The sequence below is a fragment of the Malania oleifera genome, chromosome 10 (assembly GCF_029873635.1).
Source record: "Malania oleifera isolate guangnan ecotype guangnan chromosome 10, ASM2987363v1, whole genome shotgun sequence".
Taxonomy (NCBI): Eukaryota; Viridiplantae; Streptophyta; class Magnoliopsida; order Santalales; family Ximeniaceae; genus Malania; species Malania oleifera.
The window spans coordinates 10,128,372-10,146,348 of record NC_080426.1 but is presented as its reverse complement, the minus strand read 5'-3'; the positions used below and the strand labels follow the sequence as shown (position 1 = coordinate 10,146,348).

At 37.5% G+C, this 17,977-nt stretch overlaps 2 protein-coding genes across 7 annotated transcripts in view; one reads left to right on the top strand and one right to left on the bottom strand.

Annotated features, from left to right (window-relative positions):
- The first annotated feature begins 411 nt into the window (after nucleotides 1-411).
- LOC131165552 (THO complex subunit 4B-like) lies at nucleotides 412-4,822 on the top strand. Of its 4 annotated transcripts, none has more exons than XM_058123467.1 (5): nucleotides 412-834; nucleotides 955-1,050; nucleotides 3,483-3,551; nucleotides 3,644-3,828; nucleotides 4,289-4,822. In XM_058123467.1, exons 1-5 carry the CDS (start codon nucleotides 652-654, stop codon nucleotides 4,458-4,460), a joined length of 705 nt encoding a protein of 234 aa, XP_057979450.1. In that variant the 5' UTR covers nucleotides 412-651; the 3' UTR covers nucleotides 4,461-4,822. The 4 variants fall into 4 exon arrangements, with proteins under 4 accessions (XP_057979450.1, XP_057979449.1, XP_057979452.1 ...); XM_058123466.1 differs by having other exon boundaries at nucleotides 429-834; nucleotides 4,286-4,822; XM_058123469.1 differs by having other exon boundaries at nucleotides 429-834; nucleotides 3,483-3,579; nucleotides 3,678-3,828.
- Nucleotides 4,823-6,157: 1,335 nt separating this feature from the next.
- The window catches only part of LOC131165551 (uncharacterized), a 47,004-nt gene continuing 35,184 nt past the window's right edge, over nucleotides 6,158-17,977 (bottom strand). For all 3 annotated transcript variants that reach the window (XM_058123464.1, XM_058123462.1, XM_058123465.1), the window contains 5 exons: nucleotides 17,134-17,636; nucleotides 16,981-17,041; nucleotides 16,820-16,888; nucleotides 6,905-7,577; nucleotides 6,158-6,697 (listed from right to left, as the gene is read on the bottom strand). In XM_058123464.1, the coding sequence (XP_057979447.1) occupies nucleotides 7,491-7,577; nucleotides 16,820-16,888; nucleotides 16,981-17,041; nucleotides 17,134-17,636 (720 nt within the window). In that variant the 3' untranslated portion in view covers nucleotides 6,158-6,697; nucleotides 6,905-7,490. The remainder of the gene's footprint in view (nucleotides 6,698-6,904; nucleotides 7,578-16,819; nucleotides 16,889-16,980; nucleotides 17,042-17,133; nucleotides 17,637-17,977) is intronic.

The following is a 17,977-nucleotide window of genomic DNA, read 5'->3' as shown; positions in this document are numbered from 1 at the left end:
GGTAAATTGTTATTATAATTTTTATTACTTTAAGAAATAAAAATATTTATATTTACCCTATGATTGAAGAGATATTAAATTTGAAGTTATATTAAAATTGAATAAGGTATAATATATAATTATACTAAAATTTATCTCAATCAATCCAAATCTAAATTTAAGATTTAGAATTTATACTTTTAAACACAATATGAGTCTTTTAATAGTAATTTAATATACAATCTTACAACCTAAGCATTTAAAAATATTTGCCTGATTTTTTTCTCAAACATTAATCTAGAATTTTAAAAGTAAGCGAATGAATTTAAATAGAGTATAATATAAAATTAAATTATTAAAAATCCTAAAAATAGGATCTCACCCTCCCTAATTCAACTGATTCAACTTGAACAATACAAACTTAAATTTGTTCCGAAATACATGTTCCCAAACGGCGCCTTAGAGCGCCGCTCATTTTTGTGGACAGGTCCTCTGGCGTGCATGCTTTTGGAGTACTGGTATAGTGGTATGGTATGTACTAATTTGTTTGTCTGCAAAACCGTCGCAGGGAGGCTTTACTGCTCGGCGCCTTAAACCCATAGCTACTGGATAGAAGTGCGGTGCTTCACAAACCCTAGCTACACTCCGAACTCCCCGTTCTTCGCCAAGAAAATGTCCGGTGCTCTGGACATGTCCCTTGATGATCTCATTCAAAAAAACAAGAGATCCGCCGGATACAGAGGCGGAGGCCGAAGCAGAGGAAGCAGGGGCGGCGGCAGAAGCTTCGGTTCCGGTCCGACTCGCCGATTCGCAACTCGCCCTCTCACCCGCCCCACTCCCTACTCGCTTCCACAGGTTTGTTCTAGGGTTTTAGTCCTCCAAACACCTACGCACGCACGCATACTATTACACATGATGTGCATTTTTTATACATGGTGTTGTGTTTGGTGTTTATGTTATTGGATTATATTGCAGGAAGTGTTGAGGAGTGGAAGCCGGTCGAGCATGGAGGCAGACGCTAAGCTGTACATTTCAAATTTGGATTATGGTGTATCTAATGACGATATAAAGGTATAAATATATTATTGCTGTTTTTAGTATAGCTTCGTTAGCATTGGTTTGCTTATTCTTGATTCAGAAAACCAAGGTCTTCATGCCCCTTTGTGCCTTTCTTTTGGCGAGGAGTTGTACTGCATGTTTTGTTTTTATTTTGTGGGTTTCCGATTCTAGAATTTAGGATTGGTTATACATGGTTTTTGGTCAGAATAGCCTGGCTATAGCTGTAGATTGATTAGGAGAAGCTGTCATTGTAATGATATGTTCAGTTGCCGAGAAATTGTACAGAAACTGTCAGAAAGATGAAGAAATAAGAACTTTTAACTTCTTCCTATTCTCTCTTTCTTTCATGTTGTACAAATGAAAACTCAAGCAAATTTAGTTTAGTCACCTTAGACTCCTTGTTTTTTGTTTATTTTTTTCTTGCTTTCAGGGGACATTGAAATAATTTTAAGAGTCAACAAGGAGTTGGATGTGGACTCTTAAGGGAGGCCTTTTTATTTTATTATTATTTTAATTAGATGCTTGTGCACATAGGCACAGTGATACGAGGCTCACTAAAGCTTGCAGTGGGATGCTGATATGGGTGGTGAGAGTTGTCACTGATGTTACACCTGACTGTTGCTTGAATGTAGTTTATATGTGAAACTTTCTAGAAAATCTAGGCAAGACTGAAGGTGGAGCAATTTAATTTTACCACATGGCATTTTTCAGCTTTGACTTTTGCCATGGTAGATTGGCATTTTGATGATTCTTGTGCAAGTTGCTAGGGTTGATTATTTTTATCCAGTGTGCAGAGAACTAGTATTATTTATGAATTGGAATGAAGTTAGCCATGGTTGGTAGAACCTCACACAATGCAGTAAATGTTGGCAAACATGGCTTTTGATTTGGAGTTATTTTTTGCTTGTGTGTATTTTATGTCCATGGGCCCACAGTATGCAGTTTTATTTATCGTGGCATGTATTTCTTTAATTATTATTTTGCATTATTTTTAGAGAAGTTACCGTGGGAGTAGTAGAAGGAGTAGGGGTAGATCTAAAATAACTTGGGAGGAGATAGTGAGTAAGAACTTAATATCCCTGAACCTGTCAAAAGAAATGGTTCATGGAATCATGATTGCTTAAATTGGCAGAAAAAAATTCATATGGCCGACCCCACCTAGTGGGACTTAAGGCTGTTGTTGTTGTATTTTTAGAGGCGTGTTTTACGTGTGTACGCATGCATATGCATGCTCAAAATCTAGCATTAAGTTGGGATCGTTTAGTTTTTACTAGATGATTCTACCTTCATGTATGTACTCGTTCAATTTTTTGATAAAATATGTTGAGGTTAACACAGCACCTGTGGATGTAGCGCTGGTGACTACAGTGAAAGTGGAGTGGCGTATAGTGTTAGTCTCGTCCTGAGGCTAATGGCTTGACGAGGAGATAGTGATGATGTAGTTGGTGGTTGGGTGCTTTTACTGGCAAAATAATCAGTAATTCAGTGTTAAGTTTTGGCCCTTTATTCTTTCAATGCAAGTGAGAGATGCAACTATGCAACTTTTAATGATTGCATTTTGCTTTCCAGTCATTAATTGGAGAGTTTGGGTAAGTGATGATGACATGGTTGTGTTATTTTTAGAGGTGTGTTTTACGTGTGTACGCATGCACATGCATGCTCAAAATCTAGCATTAAGCTGGGATCGTTTAGTTTTTACCAGATGATTCTACCTTCATGTATGTGCTCGTTCAATTTTTTGATAAAATATGTTGAGGTTAACACAGCACCTGTGGATGTAGTGCTGGTGGATACAGTGAAAGTGGAGTGGTGGATAGTGTTAGTCGGGTCTTGAGGCTAATGGCTTGACGAGGAGATAGTGATGTTGTAGTTGGTGGTTGGGTGCTTTTACTGGCAAAATAATCAGTAATTCAGTGTTAAGTTTTGGCCCTTTCTTCTTTCAATGCGAGTGAGAGACGCAACTATGCAACTTTTAATGATTGCATTTTGCTTACCAGTCATTAATTGGAGAGTTGGGGTAAGTGATGATGACATGGTTGTTTATCAGTACCATTCTCATTAGTCAGATGCAAATGTGCAGAAATCATTAGGGAAAAAGAATGGAATAAATTTTTAAAGACCAATTAGTGCATCACAGGGAGGTGGTTGTTCTAGCAGTGAAAGTGGGAGATGTACAGCTGCAGTAACATATATTAATTTTGTTATTTGTATTATTGAAGAGCATTGTAGATCTAGGTTTATGGAACATAGTCGTAGGCAACTCCAAGTCGATTTTAAATGTTTTTGCTTTAAATCCATAACATGTTTATTCACTATTTCTGTATATTTCATTGTAGTTCTTAGTTCATTATATTTCATCGTAGTTCTTATGCTTTTAGTTTCGCAAGTTTTAAGTAAGTCGTGAACCAGCGTTACATGATTTAAATTCATTTAGCTTGTCACAGGTGCTCTTCTCAGAGGTAGGTGACCTGAAACGATACTCAGTCCATTATGACAGGAGTGGAAGATCGAAGGTATCTTCAACAGCTTTGGATTTTTCAGGTGATCAGGCCTCTTACAATGGAAATTTTATTGTCTAGTGGCTTAGAATGATTGTTTCTCTCAGGGAACAGCTGAAGTCGTTTTCTCACATCATACAGATGCTCTGGCTGCCATGAAGAGATACAATAATGTTCAACTTGATGGGAAACCAATGAAAGTAGAGCTTGTTGGAGTGAATTTTGTTACTCCTGCTGCTGCACCTCCACCTACAATTGGTATATTGGGAAGTCCACAAGGCACCTTCAGAAGGTACAAGTTTTTGTAGTTGCTGTATTTGTGTGCTGCATTAGACAAGCATGTTTGTTTTTTGCCCTGGGGGAAAAACAGCCTCCATTTGCCATGTGTAGGTTAGAAATAACACCATATATGGGAAGGCACAAATGCGTATGCAAACAGCTGGGGAGATGTAGCAATTTTGACTAATGAGGTGGCTAGTGCAACAGAATGAGTGATCCTAGTGACTGACCTTTTATTCGATTCAGAAAATGGGAAAATAATATTAATGCCTAATAAAACCTAACTCGTTGAACCATGGATGATTTTTTTTTTCTTCCCCAGGTGGCTGTTTTTTTTCATATGCTAGTTTATGTTTTGTGAAATATCATTTTTGACATATTTGTCGATTGATGCTTTCTGTCCAGTGTATTCATTTTTAGTCCTAATTAACATCATTTTTTCCTTCTTGGTTTACAATGATGATGGGCAGCAGGCAACAGATGGTTGGTAATCAGGGATGGTTTCGTGGTGGAGGCAGTGTTGGCCCTGGACGTGGATCTGGGAGGGGCCGAGGACAAGGTACAGGACGGGGTGAGAGGATATCTGCTGAAGATCTTGATGCTGATCTGGACAAGTATCACTTTGAGGCTATGCAAATAAACTGAAGTTCCATCTCATTTTCAGCAGTTGGCTGTATAGGTTTTTTGTTGGCGGGCTGGCTGGCTTGATGCATTTTTACCCAAGGATATGGTTGTTAAAATCAGAAAGTGCCCTTTTTTGTTGCCTTAGATGGAAGAAACCTAGGTAGTGGATGCTGGTTGAATTACATATGGAGCATCAACCATTTAAATGACCCTCTCTTTTCTATACCATTTGGAAGTCAGCGGGAGATGCCTGCTGTATTTTCCCGTTTGGTTTTGTCAGTAAGCTGATTTAGGGCGAGTTTGACATCACTGTTGTTGCATCATTTTTTTCTTTTTAAAAATAAAAGATGAGTTGAACATATTTGTTAACCAACTCTTTACAACTTTTAAAAGTCAATTTTAACTTTTTTGAGAAATTTTTAGAAGTTATAGATTTGAAATTTTTTAAAAGCTAAAAGCTAATTTTTTCTTCAATAAATTATTTAATTTAATTATTGTCTTTAATTTTTTTTCAAATATTATATAATTTCAATACATTAATTATAGTCCGCAAATGCATCTATTTTAGTCATTCAACATATTTTTAGGCACATTATAACTTTTCCACTAAACAATTGAGGTCACTTTTTCGTTTTCTTAGGGAAGTCAAAAACATTTTTACAACAACAATGTCAATAAGTTCATTTTCATTAATTCTTTTTTGAGTTCTTTTAAAAAGTTATAGGGGACCACTTTACAATAGTTGATACGAGGCTGTTGCAGTTTCCTACACCTATGGTGATGCATGATTAGATCATATCTTATTTGTACGAGTATACTGTCTGCGTTATGTTTGTCCATGACTTGGTGTCTGCCTTCACATTCAGGCGGAGTTATTGCTCCTTAAATATTAACTGTAGCAGTCCCCAGTCCACATTGTAATTTTAATGTGCCTTTTAAAGAGTTTTCAACAAAATGAATCATTATTTTTACGGGTAGTTGCGATGACAAAATCTAGTGCCAGGGCTTTTGGGTGAACAAGGTGTGTACAGCTTGTGCCTAAATGTATTTTTCCTTGTTTCCTGTTGATATAATGTTTACAAAGACAACTACTGTATTTAATTTTCTTTGTCAGCCAAACGATCCACTCCCGCCCTTGTATACCGTTAAAGAGAATGAGAGATAATAAGCTTCGTATTTCTTGAATTGTGAGCACAAAACCTAGCTCTGAGAAAAGTGAAAGATATCAAAACTGCCGCCTTTCAAACCAGCATTTAAATTAGTCTTGCTCATGGAAAATAGTTATTACTTATTATGGTATAGAACTAGAATACAATAAAATTATATATATTTAATAATTTAAAAAGAAATTGTTCATGCAAAATTTTATCTTATTCCATCAAACATGAAACAGGCAAAGAATTCATAAAAATTACGTTTTGTTGCTTGCTTCACTGTTCGAGGGGGGCAAAAAAAAAAAAAAAGGCATAGGAAAAGAAAAGAAAAGAAAAAAGCATGTTATTTGTGTATCAAATACTGCTAAAAATGAAAATAAAAATTTATTCTAGCATGAAAAGAGACAATGTTAAATGTTAAGTACAAAATTAAATTTGTTTTATTTTTTAAATTTGCTATATACTAATTATTCTTATTTTTTTTTTACTAAACATAAAAAAATTACTTTATAGCTTCGTATTTTTAATAGTTTTCAAGTTCCAAACTGAACCGAGTCCAAGGAGTTTAGAGCCAAAACTTTTCTACTGCTATTATTTTACAATCACCATGATTACAAGTCAAAATTTTTTGTTAAAGCAAATTTCTGTAACAATGTTAATTTGTACATGAAACAAATTTCACAGCAGCCATTTTACAAGTGCCATTTGTCCAGGAGGAGGCCAAAAAACCCATATATACAATGTTGATACAAATAAAGAACAATGGATCCAAATCATAGCAAAATCATAGCAGGCACCCCCTACGGATGCTCCTCGGCGCTTTTAAGAATTGAGCTGGTGCATCTTGTGGCTACAGCAACTTTATGCCAATCCACAAGTGGGATCTGGAGCCTAATCTTCTCGAACTCAAGGTGATGAAACCCTGCTAGTTTTACAAACTATTTTTTATTATCTTACTATGCCTTTCTAAAAATTCGGCGTGATTGCTGCCTCCGGAATATAACAAAACAAGCAGGCAGGCCAAAACACAAAATCTGATCTGTACAGAACAAGTATTCTCCAGTTGCCCACAAAGCTTCTGCAGTCATTATGCAACGCCAATAACTGCCTCACGGAAAAGGAGAACATTTCATTAACCATAAAATAGTGGCATAAAATTTAGAAGGATATGACACAAAATACTATCATAAATCCAAGAACCGAAACTTCTCAAAATAGCACACAATTTTGCAAACCTTAAATACAGCACAGCAAGATAGGACAAGCCAAAAAGGAAGAGAATAATTTGTTATTATCAAAGATAGATTGTACCTGAAGATTTATTCAGTCTCCTGTTCTGAAACATCCAATAGCAGAATAAATGGTAACTCCATAAACTTTTGGCGATGACTTGGGCACTCTTGACTTTATAATGACAGTCTCACATCTCCAGCTCAAAACCCTTGAGCTGAAGGTTGGGCTTCATAGTTCTCACCGTATACAGGAATTCCTCATCAATTCAAAATTAGACACATGTACAATTTGGATATGAGTATGGAAAGCTGCCACAGGATGGCTCACCATTACCTATTATCTTGGTGCAAAACCCACAGCCAGACAGGTCACCATTGAACCGCAAAATATTCCACAAACAATTAGCGAGCACCATCCACTATCATAGTGGAAGTTATACTTCAAGCTTAGCTTAACATTTCAGCCAGCATGAATCACATTAAGGAACCAATTTCCAGAGCTACTGCATGTGAGCTCAGAAAATTAGTAATCTTCTGATTATGCATACTTTGAACTTAGGCCAGATAACGCTGAGCACTAAAACATCATGAGCGTGTGTTGTAATGAATGTCAAGCTACTCGAGCAAGTCAAGAAAATTGACTTGCAGAAAATCAAGTAATCAGATCACAACCTGGTTCCAAGGTCATTTGACAGCTGGAGTATGCCTCGCATCTGAAGGTAGGGATTCTCCAACAGCTTTTCATTGTTGCTCTGCATAGGAACACAAAAGCATGGGATGTTAGTTGACATGTAATTCAGCTGTATACTAGAGTCTAGACGGCCTAACAAATAATAACAACATATGGGCTATAAGCCTAAATAAAAAGAGCTGAATTGTCCCAGTGATGTAGGATAGGATGTAGGTAATGAGAAGAATCATTTTGACACAATTTGAAGGCCGAATTTAAGGAATAGTCAAAAGATTGTTGGGTCTCAACCTAAATGTACAACAACAACAACATCAAGGGTGTTTTCCTTTTCCGCCATTTCACACAATCAAGGGCATTTTTCTCTCTGACTTAAGTGCTATTAGATCCTTCCTCACTATCCTCATTCCAAGTCTTTTATACCCCTTCTACAATCATTAACAATAACTAACTCACTTCTCACTGAAGCACTACTTGGCCTACATTTCAAGCACACAAACCATCTAAGTCGCCTCTATCTTATCTTATCTTCTACTAGTGCTGTGCCTTCCTCGTTGTGAATATGTTTGTTCCTTAATTTATCATTTAAAGTTATACCACTCATCTACATTAGCATTCGCATTTTGATAACTTTTAATTTTTGGATATATTGTTTCTTAGTTGCCCAACATCCTAATCCTTATAGCATGGCTGGTCTTATAGCTGTTCTATAAAACTTTCCCTTTAATTTTAAGGGTATTCTACAATCACAACACATGTCTAAAGTACTATTCCATTTTACCCAACTTGCTTTAACTATTACATCTTCTTCAATCCCTCCTTTTGCTTGCATGATAGACCCAAGATATCAAAATCTACTCAAGCTATTAATTTCTTGATTATCAATTTTAATCTTATCTCTAATATTCCCCTTTATATGGCCGAAGTTACATTTCATATATTCTGTCTTAATTTTACTAAATTCTAAAAAGTCTAGACTCAAGTTTTTTTCATAGTTCTAACTCATATTCTACTCCGCTCTTAATTTTATCAATTAGAACAATATCACCTACGAACAACATACACTATGGGATCTCGTTTTGAATATTCCCATTGAGTTCATCAATCACTAATTCGAAAAGATACAGACTCAAAGAAAAACCTTAATGTACCCCAATTGTGATTAGAAATTCTTCAAATTCTCCTCCTTCAATCCTAACATTAGCCGTTGCTCTATCATACATATCCTTAATGGCATCAGTATATCTATTGCATTCTCCCTTCTTCTCCAAAACCCACTAAAGAACTTCCTTAGGTACTTTATCATAGGCTTTCTCAAGGTCAATAGAAACTATATGCAAATCCCGCTTCTTTTTCCTAAACTTTTACATTAACCTTCTAAGAAGATGAATAGCTTTTGTTGCTGACCTCTTAGGCATAAAACCAAATTGATTCTCTAAGATTTTAGTTTCTAAACTTATTCTTTGTTCAATTAAGCTTTCCCAAAGTTTCATCATATGTTCATAAGTTTGATTCCGGGTAGTTATTACAATTGTGAATATCACCTTGGTTTTATATATATATATATATATATGAGGGTTTATTGTGCTTTTCCTCCACTCCTCCAGCATCCTCTTGGTTTTTATAATAGTATTGAATAGATTTGTTGACTATACACTTCAACTTCAACTGGGATGCTATCTGTGTCAACGAAACAGCAAACAGCAAAGCAAAAGATTTCTTTCCTTACTTCAGCCCACATTTATTTCCTTATATTTCAATTCATTATTTTGTACAGTTAGCAACTGAGCATATATTTAGTTTACATGTATAGGGCTTGATAGATTATAGTTTACTTGTATAGGGCTAGAATCATGCTAGACCTTATTTACTTCCCATGTATAGCATTCTTGTAAAGTCTATATATAATAAACAGAACTCAAGGCCAATAAATTCGGCCATTCACAAAATATTTGACATGGTACCAGAGCCAGCCGACTGCTAGGTTTTTTTTCCCCTTCGATTTTTTGTATTCTCGGTTTCGTGGCTGTTGGGGTTTTGTTTTCTCTACTGGAATTTTTTCTCTGTTCTTTCGGTACTTCTGTGCTTGCGTGGCTGTTGGCACAGCAGGTTTCTGGGTTTATTCCTCCAGTTTATGTCCTTGTGATTCTCGGCAAGCAGGCAACAGTTTTCTGTTGCTGTTGGTGACTTTCGGCAAGCAGGCACAGCAGGTTTCTGGTTTGCCACTTATTTCTCTAGTTTCTGTTGCTGCTTGTGACTCTTGGCAAGCAGGCACAGCAGGTTTCTGGTTTGCCACTTGTTTCTCCAGTATCTGTTGCTGTTTGTGACTCTCGGCAAGCAGGGAACAGCTTTCTGTTGCTGTTTCTCGCACTTATCTTCTCGGCACAGCAGGTCTTTGATTCAAGATTTAATTTTTAATGCAGTTTTTTGGTTCAAGATTTTATTTTTCAGTGCAGGGAGGTTGTTCTTGGTTTTTTCTTTGTACCTGCGTTGTTTATTTTGGGTTTCTAGATTTTCTGGTGGTCTGTTTCTTTTGGCACAATCTGTTTGTTTGGGGCTTCTTGATTTTCTCCATTATTTAGCATGGATTCCGCACCTATGTGTGCCAAATTTACGGGCAACAATTATTCTACGTGGACTTTTCAGTTTGAACTTTTCTGAAGGAAAAAGATCTTTTGGGTCATATTGATGGCACAGATTGTGCACCCAATCCTGATAAATCCAAGGAGTCCGCAGCTTGTCCTTCATGGGCTGTGCTTGATGCTCGGATTATGTCTTGGCTTCTTGGCTTGGTTGAGCCATATATTGTCCCCAACTTGTGACCTTATCGCACTGCTCAATCCATGTGGACTTATTTAAAAACTGTATATCATCAAGATAACGGTGCCCGTTGTTTTCAGTTTGAGCATGCGATTGCCATGTTTCAACATGACAGTCGTTCCATCCAAGACTATTATTCGGGGTTTTTGACTCTTTGGAATGAATATTATGATCTGGTTACTGCGGATGTTCTTGTGGCTTCTCTTCCCATTATTCAACGTCTTCACGAGACTAGTCGTCGTGATTAGTTTCTTATGAAACTCTGCCCCAAGTATGAATCTGTTCGCTCGTCTATGCTAAATCACTCTCCTATTCCTTCTCTGGATGTTTGTTTTGGTGAGTTACTTCAAGAAGAACAATGGCATATTACTCAAGTTACTCTGGCACAATCTCATGGTAGTTTTGGTTTTGTCCCTATGGCTTATGCTGCTCAACGACAAGGACTGCATGCGCATTCTAGCACTTTGCAGTGTTTTTGCTGCAAAGAATTTGGACATATCGCTGCTAATTGTTCCAAGAAATTATGCTCTTATTGCAAGAAGAAGGGTCACATTATCAAAGAATGTCGTATCCGCCTACAAAATTGTTAGGCCCAGGCATTCTAGACTTTTGTTAGTGTACTCCCCACAGTGACGTTTGCGGCTCCTGGCTCTTCTTCAGGTGACTTCTCTGTTCCTGCACCTCCTCCAGCGAATTAATACACACCCGAAATGGTGCAATAGATGCTAATTTCGACATTATCGGCAATGGAGCTCCAAGGTAACAATTCTACTAATCTTTAGTATGTGGACCCGGGTGCCTTGAATCACATGATGAATAATCCCACTACCTTGTGTCATGTTCGGCCCACACTGGTCAATCTGCTATTCAGACTGCCAATGGCAGTTCTTTGCCAATAGCTGCTGTAGGAGATGCTGTCGGAGAAACCTCTTCTAAGTTCACTAATGCGTTTCTTGCTCCTCAGCTTTCCACGAATCTTATTTTTGTTGGTCAATTAGGTGATAACAATTGCGCTATTAATTTTTCTGGTAATGGTTGTGTTGTGCAGAACTAGGTAATGGGGGAGCTGATCCTGTTCCAGCACGTTCTCCAATTTCTTCTATTAAGTCTTTTGCTTGTAATTATGTTTCATGTCTTAGTAGGGTGTGGCATCATCGTTTAGGCCATCCCAATACTCAGATCTTATCTCATGTATTGAAACTCTAGTTTACTTGGTAATAAAGAAAGTTCTTCCTTATCTCTTGAGTGTGCCTCTTGCAAACTTGGTAAAAGCAAAACTCTTCCCTTCCCTTTGCATGCTAGTAAAGCTTCTCAGTGTTTTGAGCTTATCCATAGTGATGTTTGGGGACCTTCCCAGGTGACTTCTCTGTTCCTACACCTCCTCCAGCGAATTACTGCACACCCGAAATGGTGCAATAGATGCTAATTTCGGCATTATCAGCAATGGGGCTCCAAGGTAACAATTTTACTAATCTCTGGTATGTGGACTCGGGTGCCTCGAATCACATGAGAAATAATCCCACTACCTTGTGTCATGTTCGGCCCACGCTGGTCAATCTTCTATTTAGACTGCCAATGACAGTTCTTTTCCAACAGCCGCTGTCGGAGATGCCTCTTCTAAGTTCACTAATGTGTTTCTTGCTTCTTAGCTTTCCACGAATCTTATTTCTGTTGGTCAATTAGTTGATAACAATTGTGCTGTTAATTTTTCTGGTAATGGTTATGTTGTGCAGGACCAGGTAACGGGGGAGCCGATCGCGAAGGGACCTAAAGTGGAGCGCTTGTTTTCACTACTTTTGTCTATTCCAGCACGTTCTCCAATTTCTTCTATTAAGTCTTTTGCTTGTAATTATTTTCCAGATCTTAGTATGGTGTGGTATCGTCATTTAGGCCGTCCCAATACTCAGATCTTATCTTATGTATTGAACTCTGGTTTAATTGGTAATAAAGAACGTTCTTCTTTATCTCGAGTGTGCCTCTTGCAAACTTGGTAAAAGCAAAACTCTTTCCTTCCCTTTGCATGCTAGTAGAGCTTCTCAGTGTTTTGAGCTTATCCATAGTGATGTTTGGGGACCTTCCCCGATTAGTTCACATGAAAAATTTAAATACTTTACTTTCATTGATGATCATAGTAGATTTACTTGGGTCTACTTTCTTCGCTCTAAACCTGAGGTTTTTCGTACTTTCACTGAGTTTTTAGCGTATGTTGACAATCAATTTTCTGCTTCTATTAAGACATTACACACAGATTTTGGTGGTGAATGTGTCTACTGAGTTTCAGGCATTTTTGGCTTCTAAAGGCATTATTCATCAATGTTCATGTCCTGCTACTCCCCAACAGAATGGAGTAGCCGAACGGAAAAATCGTCATCTCCTAGATGTGGTCCATACTCTCTTGCTGGAATCCTCTGCTCCATCCTTGTTCTGGTTTGAGGCTCTGAAAACCACTACTTACTTGATTAATCGTTTACCTTCTCAAGTCCTAGTAATGGAGCCTCCCTATTTCCGTTTATTTGTTAAGCAACCTTTGGTTGTGTATGTTTTGTTCATATACCTCCTCATGAGCGACATAAATTATCTGCTCAATCTGTTCGATGTGCATTCTTGGGATACAATGTGTGTCAAAAGGGATTTCTTTTGCTAGGATCCTACATTATATCGTACACGCATTTCTATGAATGTTATTTTCTTTGTAAATCAACATTTCTTTCCTGTGTCCTCCGTACACTCCTCTCCTACTGTGATTCTCCCCTCCTTTGAGGAGCAGTTCTCAGATTCTCATCCAATCAGTTCTCATTTTAAACCAGGTATAGTGTATATGCGGCGCCCCCACCCACAATCTCTTCCGATAGCTCATTCGATATATGATCCTACCACGCTCCAAATTCAGTCAGTTGCAGCACCTCCAGAGCCTTGGGTACGTCACTATTCTCGAGTGTCTATACCCCCGTACAGGTATGGGTTTCCCTCTTCAAGTTCTGGTAACTCTGTTTCAGCTCTTACTTTTGCATTGTCCAATTTAGATATTCCTACTTCCTACTGACACGCTGCCAAGCATGATTGTTGGCAACAAGCTATGCAGGAAGAAATCGCCGCTCTAAGGGCCAATCACACTTGGAACATTGAGCCTTGTCCCCCCACCATTGTTCCTCTTGGTTGTAAATGGGTTTACTTAGTCAAGGTCCATTCTGATGGAAGTCTGGATCGTTACAAAGCTCGCCTTATTGCACTTGGGAATAATCAGGAATATAGTGTCAATTATGAAGAGACCTTTGCTCCTATGGCTAAGATGACTATTGTTCGTACAATTTTGGCTATTGCTGCTTCCAGTGAGTGGCCACTACATCAGATGGATGTCAAGAATGCTTTTCTTCATGGAGATCTTAAAGAGTGTATTTATATGAAGCCACCCCCGGGCTTGTTACCCTCTTCGACTTCACATGTGTGTAAGCTTCGTCGTTCTCTTTATGGTCTCAAACAAGCTCCGAGGGTCTGGCTTGATAAATTCCGCACCACTTTATAACAATTTTCATTCAAACAGAGCAAGTATGACACTTCATTGTTTCTTCGGGAATTAGACATGGGTATTGTTGTTCTTTTGGTTTATGTTGATGATATTGTGCTTACTAGTTCCGATTCTGCTTTACTTGCTCAGCTCAAGACTCATCTCTCAGAGTCCTTTCATATGAAAGATCTTGGGTCTCACATATTTTCTTGGTCTTAAGGTGAATCGTAATCCCTCAGGTATTTCACTCAATCAACATAAGTATGCTAGTGACTTGGATGCCATGACTAGCCTTCAGAAAGAGAGGGGGGGGGGGGGGGTACTTCTGTTGATGCTCCTATGGAATTAAATGTCAAGCTTTGCAAAGAGGAGGGTGATATACTTGTTGATCCCAGTTTATACCGAAAGTTGGTGGGTAGTCTTGTCTATCTCACCATTACTAGACCAGACATTTCTTTTGCTGTACAGCAAGTCAGCCAGTTTCTTCAGACTCCTCATCATCTTCATTTGACTCCTGTTCGTAGGATTATATGCTATGTTTAAGGCACTTATGCCCGTGGTTTATTCTTCCCTACAGGCAATTCTACTCACCTTGCTGCTTATAGCGATGCTGATTGGGCTGGTTGTGCGGATACACATCGCTCCATCACTGGTTGGTGTGTGTTCTTAGGTGATGCATTAATCTCTTGGAAGAGTAAGAAGCAAGATAGAGTTTCTAAGTCATCGACGGAGTCTGAGTACCAGGCGATGTGTCTTACTTGTTCTAAAATTATTTGGCTTCGAGTCTTGCTTCCTAAGCTAGATTTTTCCGAGACTGATCCTACACCTTTACAGGCCGATAATATGAGTGCTATCCAGATCACGACCAATCCTGTCTATCATGAGCACACGAAGCATTTTGAAGTCGATTGTCACTCTATCTGTGAAGCATTTGAAGCTCGTATTATCACTCTTCTACACATTTCCACTGAATTACAAATTGCGGATATCTTCACCAAGGCTCTCACTCATCATCGACATTGCTTCCTAAGTAGCAAATTGATGCTTGTTGATCAACCCACATCAATTTGAGGGGGGGCTGTGAACAGAACAGCAAACAGCAAAGCAAAAGATTTTTTTCCTTACTTTAGCCCACATTTATTTCCTTATATTTCAATTCATTATTTTGTACAGTTAGCATATATTTAGTTTACATGTATAGGGCTTGACAGAATATAGTTTACTTGTATAGGGCTAGAATCATGCTAGACCTTATTTACTTTCTATGTATAGCATTCTTGTAAAGTCTATATATAATATACAGAACTCAAGGCCAATAAATTCAGTCATTCACAAAATATTTGACAATCTGGTCCTATAGATTTCCCACTTTCATTTTTTTAATGCAATCGTTACTTCACCAACTCTAATTTTATAGATAAATCTCATATTTTTATTATTTTCCTCATTTGTCAATTCTAAGTTCAAATTTTCAATTTGGTTTTCATTAAACAACTTATTAAAGTATCTTTGCCACATCTCTTTTATGTCTTCTTCTTTAACTAGGAGGAACATCATCATTCTCATCATTCATACATTTTGCCTTACCTAAATCTTTGTATTTTCTTTCTCTAGCTCCAAGTTTATATATGTCCCTTTCTTTCTTTTGTATCTAGCCTAGTATATAAATTATTATAAGCATTATGTTTAGCTTCACTAATGGTCCTTTTTACAACTTTTCTTGCCTTCTATACTTTCAAGGTTTTCTTTGTGTCTACAATTTCCCTATGTTAAGTACCAAATTCTTCTTGTATTTACGACTTTTTGGATATCTTGATCCCAACTCCTGAGGATATTCCTCGATTCACCAAAAGTCTTTATTGCTATACTTTTAATAGAGTCAACCATCCTATTCCATAGATCGTTCGCATCTCCCTTATCCCCTTCTTTGATCATTTTATCTTTAAATTTTACTATATTTTCTTCCTTTAGGTTCTACTACATAGTCTTCTTGCAATGATTTATTTTGTTCTGGTCTAAACCTAAAAATGTGTTAAATTCATTTAGTAGTTGGGTTTATGTATACGTGGGGTTTGTCGGTAAATATATGTGTATTTAGAGGTTTCTTTGTAATTTCCTTGTATTTTAATCTGTCCTCAGAATTAGTGTTTGGAAATCATGTAAAGACAGCAGTTCAATTCGAAAGGACAAGTGAATATATGTCCCAATCCCAACCCAACCCGCCCGCTCCCCCAACAAAAAAAACAGAAAAAAACCCTAATTTCTCTGTTTCCCTGTAAACCACTCACTGTTCTGCATCACCCAGTCATTTTCTTCCTATCTTACAGGCATAAAGTTGTGATCTTTTCCTAGAACTCAAACGTTACCAATAGACTTGCAATAGATGGTAACAAATAGACTGGACTAGAACAAAGAAACCTTCTGATGCAGCCAATGGGTAGAACTTAATTATCAAGCATGTCATAAAGCATATATATAGTTAAAACTGGCTGCCAGTCTGCAGGTGTTCTGTCTGTTCAAAGCATGATAATGATGCAAAAGATTGACACTCTGACATCAAAATGTTTGATGCTACAAAAACTCCATGCAGCTATTGGGAATGGTACATGCACCACCAGCACAAGTCTATGCTACAATGAGAAAGTAGTACCAACGAGAAAAGAAACGTCCATTACTTTTCACGGAATCAATTTATTAATATTATACAAGATCTCATGATTGATTTTCTCAGTCTGCTATTGCTAGTAATTTTTTTAATTTAAAAAGGAGCTGCCATATCAGAAAATCCTATTTTCTTTCTTCAGAATATTGAAAGATTCTAGTACCTAAAAATAGAATAAGTAAAGAATCACATCCTGCAATCATACCTATGCCTTTTTTGTACAATGCAAAATTATTAAAAAATATAATAATAAATTAAGAACTCTAATAATGCGTAACAATTCTGTAACCTTAGGCAAAACACTGAATGATAACCACACCTGCTGAGCTTTAAAAATTATATTCTGAAGCATGCGTTGATACTTTTCAGGTTCTTCTGACATCATTCTCTGCAGACCAAGTTTTAAATCAATTTTCAAGAAAAAATAGGACTCTAATTAATTAACAGTCATCAGAGTGATAAACAGGACAGCATGCTTGCCTTAAGAAGAAATGCTGAGGAGTAATATGCCACCCTTGAATCTGTATCATCTAAAAGCTCCCTGCCGAATACCCAGGCGAACTTTTGTTCACTTATCTAACATACAATAACTAAGGAAAATTCATTCCTAGGGGGCAAGAAATTCAGAATTACCTAAAAAATTCTTCTCCACCAACTTCTTGGAAAGCAGCAGGATCAGCAGTGCATTTACCAATCAGAAGCAAAAGAAGGGTAGCCCGGATGTCTGATGTAGCACCTGGTAGGTTTCCTCTTCCTTTGCTACCAACAGCAACGCCCAATGCAATATTGTCAGTTGCTGCACCAGCAAGCTGAATCAATGGCCAGTAAAACAAAGCAGCAGGAACACGTGAAACCAACTGCATGGGAACAATTGCCTGCCCTTGGAGAAGCAGTGCGGCCATAGATGCTGTCTCACAATTTAGAGTTCCACCATTACAGCCAAATCTGTCAACAATTTTTTCCATAGGTTCCTCCATGCCAAAGTTTTCCTGTTGAATGGTGCACTCCCCTGCTTTGGTTTTTTTACTTTCATCTGAACGACCAAAAATTTTCCCCTGCTGTATTACATCTGTAGAAGGTGTTGCAGATGCTGGGAGGACTTTCAGGCATAATTGAGAAAATAGAATGTCACACATCTGTTCACAAGCAGAAAAAGGTATAGGAGAGTGAGAGTGATGCAAATTACAATATGGCTATTGAAAGACCCCCAACTACCTTATCTTCTCCACTAAAATGAGCGAGCACTAAACAGAAAAAATAGTAACATTATATGATACATTAACTTTTTAACAATGGACTAATGACACAAGAAATATTTGTGCAATAAACCAAATGGATCATGATTCATTACCTACTTTTTGGGTCTAATAATGAGAATCAATTTGGTTTTATGCCTGAGGGATCGACAACAGAATCTATCTATATATACTAAGAAGATTAATAGAAAATTTTAGGAAGGACTTGCATATGATTTTTT